General features: G+C 33.5%; 1 protein-coding gene across 1 annotated transcript in view; it reads right to left on the minus strand.

The window, feature by feature from the left end:
* Positions 1–3,227, minus strand: part of LOC119645152 (motile sperm domain-containing protein 2-like) — a 17,182-nt gene extending 13,955 nt beyond the window's left edge. The window contains exon 1 of the mRNA XM_038045116.1: positions 3,109–3,227. Coding sequence (XP_037901044.1) covers positions 3,109–3,199 — 91 coding nt within the window. The 5' untranslated portion in view covers positions 3,200–3,227. The remainder of the gene's footprint in view (positions 1–3,108) is intronic.
* Between the last annotated feature and the right edge of the window lie 5,609 nt (positions 3,228–8,836).

The raw sequence follows: 8,836 nt of genomic DNA on the forward strand, positions 1-8,836 counted from the left end.
AGAGAGAGAGAGAGAGATAGAGAGAATGACTTGTGTCACAGGTCACATAAAATTATCTTCAGAGATAAAGGGCTTGAGCTCGCGTCGCGGATGATCAAGAGATCTCAAGCCTTCGAAGTAATGAAGAGGCTTGGACATGAGCATACGATATGAGCATATTGCCCTTTATTTTTGTAATCATAATGAAAGGCTTCCAATATTTTCGATTCTGATCTATCGTTTGTAAAACTCCGAATAATTATATAGATATCCAAATAAGATACGATTCCATACGAATTTGTCGCCTTGAGCTGATGAATTGACCACACCTACCTAATATTATAGTGTATCAAAATATCATCACTTTTTCAATACCTTTGTAACATGCAGAAAGTATACAAATTCTTGGCCAGTTATAACTCTTGAAAGCACCTAAACATGTCCGGCGGTTCGTCTTCTCCATCTGTCTGTTTGCGTAACTTTGTAGTATTTGTTGTACAACATTCTCCCGTTCGTTAGCAAAAATGAAGATATCGCCTACAAATTTGCAAAAGAATTTGAAATTGATCTAAACTTTTTAAATGACACGCCCACATGCCTATGTGATAAAAACTTTTATTTTGAAAATAGAAGCAATCAGCTGCGCTCAGTCCATGTTCTAAAGCATGAAAATTTTGTTCTTTTACTTCTTTCATCTTCTTCTAGGGTAAACGGTGATGCATATAAAAGATTTGGTCCCGACAGAATTTAATTGTTTTTGTTGTTTTCGTTTATTAGCTACGGCGTTAAGATCGATGAAAACTTGTCAAAATCGCAATACAGTAGAAACATATACCTCTCCCTTCGAGTTGGGATCAGTCTGCACTTGAACGCTATTCAGAGCAATCAATATTCATTTAAAGTGTAATTAGTAAACAATAATATTCACATATATATATATATATATATATATATATATATAATATTCGTATAGATATGTACATACATCACTCACTTATTATCTGTCGATTGGGAGTGAATGAAATGGAGAAATAACAGGTGGTCTTATGAAGAACGTTGAAATCATTCGTAACAGATTTTCACTTGAATTGCGTTTTAACGATTATTATAGATAAGGACGAGAATACAATTATCGTACTGCACTGTACTTTTAAGCGTTATTATTGAAAGGTATAGTGATTGTTTTGTTTCACACACACGCATTATAATTGCTAGTGGTATACGGGTTAATGTACTGAGCGACTTGTACGGCTTTGAAAGCGAGCGCATCGTAAAAGGTCGTCTTTCGATTTTTTCGACTCGTCGATCTAAGAAACTTCCATTACTATAGTAGATTAAATCTTAAATACTTATCGCTTAAGTCGGTAAACTAAAATTGCATACTATTGGTATAAAATTGTCAGTTGCGTGATCAAAAGTAACTTTTCTATCAAACTATTACTATACTTGCACGACTTACTCGCTATATGTTATGTAAGTTGGGGTCGTTATCTTTACATTGCAGACGCGTTAGCGTGTGCAGATAACGTACTTTATCGCCTGAGATATACGATAATTATCGACAAATTAAATTTTTGAATAAATTGCTTTCGTTTCATTTGTGAGTTCGTTTAATTCGCAGAGTAGGCAAACGAGCCGAGTAGGCAAACGATTGCGACAAATAACTCAATGATCAATGATCGCGAGTTCAAATCTCAAATGCGGTAGAGTTTTTTTTTTTTTTTTTTTTTTTGAATACAGGCAAGAATACATTATCTGTAAATCCATAATATGTAAATTTATAATATTTACAAAATATCTATGGGAAATAAATCATAAAAATTAAGTAAATAAATATTATTTGTTCAGAATATGATGAGTGGAAAAATGTAGAGATCACCCATCAATCTATTGCTTGCGATTGTCCAACTTTATGGTCTAAAGCCATCAAATATGTTACTTTGTTATATTAATATGCTCTTGAAGTTCGTCGAGTACTAGGGAAAGCTTATAAGAACTATCCTGCATTCGTGCTAAGAAGACGGTGCCATTTTTGCAACTAATCTACCGCGATTTTGTGGTTAAGGACATAGGGAGCACGCAGCGTAGCTAGTAAATGCGAGTTCATGTTAAACGACTTAAATCAATAGCAAGTGTTTTATAGGCTTTCTAGTAAAGCTATTCACCAAAAGTGAAATTACATGCCGTGAAGCAAAGTTATTCGGTGAGTTGGAGGAGCATCTACATCTACATTTGGTATAAAAATATTATTGTTATATTTTGCATCATTTGCCCTACAAGAGTATATTAAGTTTGTGCGGACGTATGTAACAAGCAGAAAGAGTTGCATTTTGCCAAACGATTAATAATCATTTTCTAAATTTCTATGTCCGTCTATTTATCTTGCTTTTTTGTGTTTAGCCTGCAACTTTTCAAGATATTGCCATTTAGACTACTGTTCATGTCGGCAAATACAGTTCGGAAAAATTCACAGACGAACAGTAAGATTGCAAGGATGGGTTGGTCTTCCGTTTTACCCATTTATCCGAAAGAAGAGAAAAATTTTACGTTTATTGTTTGGGAGTAGTTTTCGTTGTGAGTAGTCTCACTACTACGTAGTTTACGAAAATCGCCGGTGGAAATTAATCCCCGCCAATCACCCAATCCCGGTGTAAGATTTCAACTTTATATCCCATTTTCTTTCTTCATTTTCTAATATAATATGACCAATAAATCAGGGGTGCTGCTCGCTAGCCGCGTAGCGTGGTGACTGAGCAATCGCTGTAGCTACGAACAAAGTAAATTCGACCGCAGTGAGTATTGAAGCCGTGAACACTGACTTGGCGACGACAATAATAATATTTTCATTCTTTGATGGCGACTCTTTAAAAGGATGTCATTAATTTCGATTTATTATTCCATCGACTGTGGATCACCTATAGATCACTGTATTTGGCTTTCCGTATTATAATGTTAAATTTTAATAATCGAATTGACATGTTAATGACAAGGTGCGAATAGTGACTGCTTGATTGGCAGAATTTGTTTGTATCAATCAAGTGTTGATCGATTGATCGATTGATGATCGATTTCTTGATTCAAACTGTAAAAATATTTGAAATATATTTTTTTGGTTAAATAAAATCTTACCTATCGGTGGATTCGTTTCGTACTTCTTAATGAAAAGGTTACGCAGTTCATTAATTTGTTGTTGTGTTGGTTCCTCAATTTTAATAGGCATTTTTTTTTTTTTTTTTGGTTAATTTTTAAATTTTATATTTATATATATAAGATTTATTTATTAATTAATCTATGATATTTAAACACTTTCACTTTTTAAATCTTTAAGCCTTTAACGAGAATATATAACACGAGATATATAGACAAAATATCGTTAACTAAATATAAATTTCTATATTTCATGAATTTTCTTCACTTTATTTGATTATAATTGAAAGGAAATGCTTATCATTATTGTAATTCGTTCTATCAATGCGATACGATAATGATTATTTATTTGTTTAAGGTTTGATTAAATATTTTTTTTTTTTTTTTTTTTTTTTTTTTTTTTTTAGCACGGCAAACTTGTGAACACTGTTTTGACTGTTTGCTGATGCGAAAAGTTCGCCTTATCTGGCATTTCATGTGCGCATAGACGCGTTATAGTGAACTCTTCATTTCGTACTAAAATGATAGACTGACTGATTGTGCGAGACTTTCACGAAAATCACAAAAAATGTATCGTGTGCATGGTGGGGATATTCGTTCGTGATCATGTTTTGAATTCTAATAAGAATTACTGTATTTTGAGTAGCGTAACAAACAATACGGTATTGTTTTAAATAACGACTAAAATGTCACGATCACACTATTTGATAAATATATGTACTTATGCAAGGGCATGCAATTGTGTGAGTGGGGTTATTATATATATATATATATATATATATATATATATATATATATACACACACACACACACACACACAAAGGAAGAGAATACAATTTGCTTTGCTCAATTGTGTGTTGTTTTTTTTTTCGTATTTTTTTGTATTATTTTCATATTAATTTATTATACATGCATTCGTTATTTATACCGTATGCTTGACATTACTTTACTCATTTACAATTCGCACGGGCAAGAGTGAATAATATATATGTTTATATATATGTAATTTCAATATTCTATTGAATTGATTGATCATTTTATTGAGTATTTTGAAAAAAACTGGTCCTTAATTAAGAGAAACCATACAAAGTTAAATTGTTAATAAATTTCAATTTATCATATTTTGTGATTTTTATTAACAACGTAACAACGTTTTGAACCCCAACGCAGAAGATTCCGATCCGAATGTCAAAAGTTGTTCGCAGCGAATCTATGAAAGGCTTCGTATCAAATAGAAATCTTTCTAAGGCAACATACTTTGACTAAATAATCTTATCATTGTCTTTGATAAAACAAGAAGTAAACTTTTACTAAATTGGGATCATATTAATTAAAGTTTGGGATGCGCTGTCTTGAAACAAGATATCATTATTTTTGGTATTTTCGCATGGAAATGAATGAAGAATTATGTCATACTATTTGGCGAAGTGAAGTGATGTAGGATTTTTAATGATCGGTCTTGACCCACCATGATGTTTTTACTTATTTACAACTGCATTGAAACGTAATGCAATGCAATTTAAATTGTACTCAGTAATTGCGGTATTTATCTTCACGCTCAGATATTATTCGATATTTACACAATATGTAAAGATTTCATTGCAATTATGATCGATTTGCTCCGATTTGATTCATTGCGTTGCTCTCTTCTTTAACGAATCAATTTCACGTTAGACTTTAAAAAAAATAAAAAACACGACAGTAAGTACTGCATTCACACGCTGGAGTTTCGTAGAAGGCCTGTTAGATAAAGTCTACTCAATTTTCGTGGACGCATTATGTAAAATTAAACGAATACGATGACTATACGTATTCTCGAATAAACTACACCCTGCACGTATAATTATGATTACTTTAAGATAAGCATGTGTATGTAGTGAAATTGAGTTTTTGGCGAACTATTATTAACTATTAACTTTCGATTCTAAAGAGCAAAAGTTCGCCAATAATTCACGGGATTAGTGCGTTTTCCTTTTAAGCGTTGATTGATACGAAAGTCTATACTTGAATGCCAAACGTTCACATCGATTGCTTACTGCAACAATATTTGGACTCATCAATAGCCATTTTTCGCAGTTTGTCCAGCATGTAAGGAAAGCCCATCATTGTCGTGCAGGATTCAAAAGGACTCGTCTAAAGAAACAGAGATCTTCTCAGTTTACGTAGTGCTGTCGGTGTATACTTTGTCCGATTTGGCCAACAGGCAGAGACGCACAGCTAGACAGGCTTAAATCGATTTAGCATTTGATGCTGATCAAGACCATATATAGTTTGTGGGATCTCTGATGCTTCCTTCTGGGCGTTGCAAACGTTTTGACAAAACGAATATACCCCTTAGTCTTCGGTGGCACGTATACATAGATAGATGTATGTTAGCTTATTTGGAAATTCTTTTCGTTTCTTTCGAACAGTGGACGTAATTGCATATTTTCATAGCCAAATTCACATGTAAGACTCACTGTCTTCATGCCTTCAATAGCTGACATCGCAATGCTGTCGTTTTTTCAGCGTACTTTACTTCCATTACTAGCGAGAAGCTGAAAATTATGATCAATCAAGAAAAAAAAGATTATTGGATGTAGAACGTCCGTGCCAAAACTGGCGTCTCGATGCTTTTACATTACGTACTGGAAGACCAGCAGCAGCAGATGCAAGACAATATAAACGCATAAATTAAAGCAAACCGGCAAATAACAACTTGTGACATCACTGCAACTTTAAATCTAGTAAATTATACTATTCTGTAAAGAAATCGCTTTTTTATTGTCCAAAAAAACGAAATGAATTTCCAAATATATATATTTATATATATATATATATATATATGACATATTTTATATTGCATATATAATTTACAATATGTTATAAAAAAAAAAAAAAGTAAATATTATGGAAAGATGAGGAAAACAACAGAGGCTACTTACTGGCTTCCAATAGGAACAATATAACGGTAAATATATGATATTTAAATGAATAAAAGGAAACTATAAAAACTTGGAAAATTCATTTTCCATAATTTAAGGAACAATATTAATTTTATTTTATGAGTTGATCATATGATGCCTTCCCAATCTTCTAATCTCATTGCGTTTATCTGGAACAAATGCTGTCGAGGAGTCTACGATAACTGAAAAAGTTATTATTGCTATTATCATTATAAATTTAGCTAGAGAATAAATTCTAAGACTAAAGTCTTAAAACGCTAGCATCTAAGGCTTCGGCTTCATCAAAAAAAACTCTACCGCATTTGAAATTTGAACCCACGACCATTGAGTTGCTAGTCGAGACTCTTGCCTACTCGACCACTCAGGCGGAAAAGGTTAATTTCCAATTTAAGGGCAATTTTTCATGAATATCAACAAATAATCAATTGTGGCAGTATATATATATATATATATATATGTACAGACTACAACGAAAACTTGAAAGAGTAAAACACAATTTCTGGTTTACCGCACCAGAGATGGAAACTGAGAATCTCCTCTAAGTGGCGACCATTGCAACCAGTAGACTACACGACAATCGTCTGATTACCATATGAGAAGAAGTGTTACTTGGCAGTTTTAAATTGCGTAAAATAAACAAAAAAAAAAAAAAAAAAAATAGAAATATTATAGTGGGCCCACCACCATCCTGCCACACCAACTTGCACTTACATATCGGCCTTTCAAAATAAGGCGTTGTACGGGAAGTAGTCGAAAAACTAGTCCGAATCGAACACATGATCTGAACTTAGGTCATTCAAAAGTCCTCCAACTGATCCTGAACCGATTGGTATAGTAACAGTTGGGCCCATTTAATATTCTTCTGAGTGCTGCATACATCCGCGCAAGTTTAGAAAAACACGAGTAAAAATATTACAGTTAGGCAATTACGACCGGCAAATACCTCACAAACGCTGCTTATCAAAGAAATTATACATTATTTTCACGTAAAAGCGTACCGCTGTTGAGAACCTTCACATGTCAGATAGTCCAAAACTGACCTCGTCTAAATTAAGTAAAATGAATTTTTTATGATTTTTCACCTATTTTTGTCATGATGTATTAAAGATTCCAACTTTTTACTATACAAAGGCCTGCTTCCTACCTATGTCAACGAAATTTTTTACAGTTATTCGCTGCCGTAACTTTGGATGTTACTACAATGGGGAAATTTTTATCATAATAAATTTTAAATTCTACATGTGCTCTCTATATAAAGGCTTACCTTTCATAGGAATCCTTTTACGAAATATAGTTCGAAAAATTTTTCCGTTTTGTCTAGACTGTCTACGTCTATTTTTGATGCTATAAAATAATATTTTCTATCGACTTATTCTAAGAAATATCAAAAAATTGAGTTCAAATCCGACTTTATATAGTGCTATAGTAAATACACAAAAAAAAATGATTCGATTTAAGCGATTTTTAATAAAGTTCGCCGTTTGGCCAAAACCCGTTAGGGTTTCGTCAACTATATATATTCAAAATTTACGACCTGTAAGTTAAACATAAAATGCATGGGCAGACACCAAGTGGGTAGATGTCTGTGGGCGCTTAACATCCGTACACTACAAGGTACAAGGCTTAATGCCAAGGTGATCAATGGCGCACAGAGTCTCAAAATACACGGAAAATTACTTCGCCAGCTGGTATCGAAGTATTCATTCGTCTGCTGATCATCTGCCATTCTGCAGGTAAGGCAAGTGGTTACAACTCCACACAAGTTTTCGAGGCGTTAGATAGTCCCTTAGCTTAGAAAGGTATCACGTTGACAGTCAGACCGACGGACAGGCAAGCTTCAATCCATTCAAAAAACAATTATTGAATTGGCATTACATACATCCGCACAATTTTAATATACTTTGCACTCCAAGGGCTGTGTAGTAGTGTAAAAAAGTGAGTGAAACGGCAACACCGATACCTTGCCTGGCCGCCATACAAAGTAATTCCGGAATATTCTAAAACGCGAAAGCATTGTAACATATTTAATGCAAATGCTCACCTGCCATATATATAAAAAGAAATTTCGATGAAGATTGTATGCCGACGTTCTTCCTTCGTTTCTTCCAAAAATTTGAAAACCTTACTCTCACAGCCTGTGTTCCGTAACGATGTTAATGTTGAATATAGTGTGTGCGGACATATGTACAATCCGAGATGACTTGAGACAAATGCACCTTTTATTATATTAATCGCTCCAGAATTACTTTCTTAATGATTTCACAGGTGCATGTCCGTCTGGTTTCAGCTCATCTGCTTCTGGCTAGAATCGACGGCTCGCAATTTCGGAGGTAAGTTGATGAAACTGCGCGCAATATTTAATATTTTATAATGGAAACTAGCACCAAATACTTTATCAGAAGGCAAAGACGTATTTTTCGGACACCTTCCCATGTCAGTTTGGTCATGAAAAATAAGCCTTTATACGGTAATAAGCGACATAAGTTTCGATATTTTATGGCCACGATAAGCAAAGAATTGCAAACAGTCCGTCTTGCCCGGCAAAATAATTATTAATTGTTTTTTATTTTACTTTATTGCTTTAAAGTGAATCTTTGCAAATTTTCTTTGGCAAAATTTTGTCTTCAATCGAAAATTTCCGAGTTTAGTTAGATAATTAATGACGTAAAAGAAACGCAAAGAAATGCATAAATAATATTTAATAAAAATAGGTGAGAATATTATAGACGGGTAAGGCCGATCGTTAAATACCCTAACACCACAT

Source organism: Glossina fuscipes, unplaced genomic scaffold (genome assembly GCF_014805625.2).
Source record: "Glossina fuscipes isolate IAEA_lab_2018 unplaced genomic scaffold, Yale_Gfus_2 1, whole genome shotgun sequence".
Classification (NCBI taxonomy): Eukaryota; Metazoa; Arthropoda; class Insecta; order Diptera; family Glossinidae; genus Glossina; species Glossina fuscipes.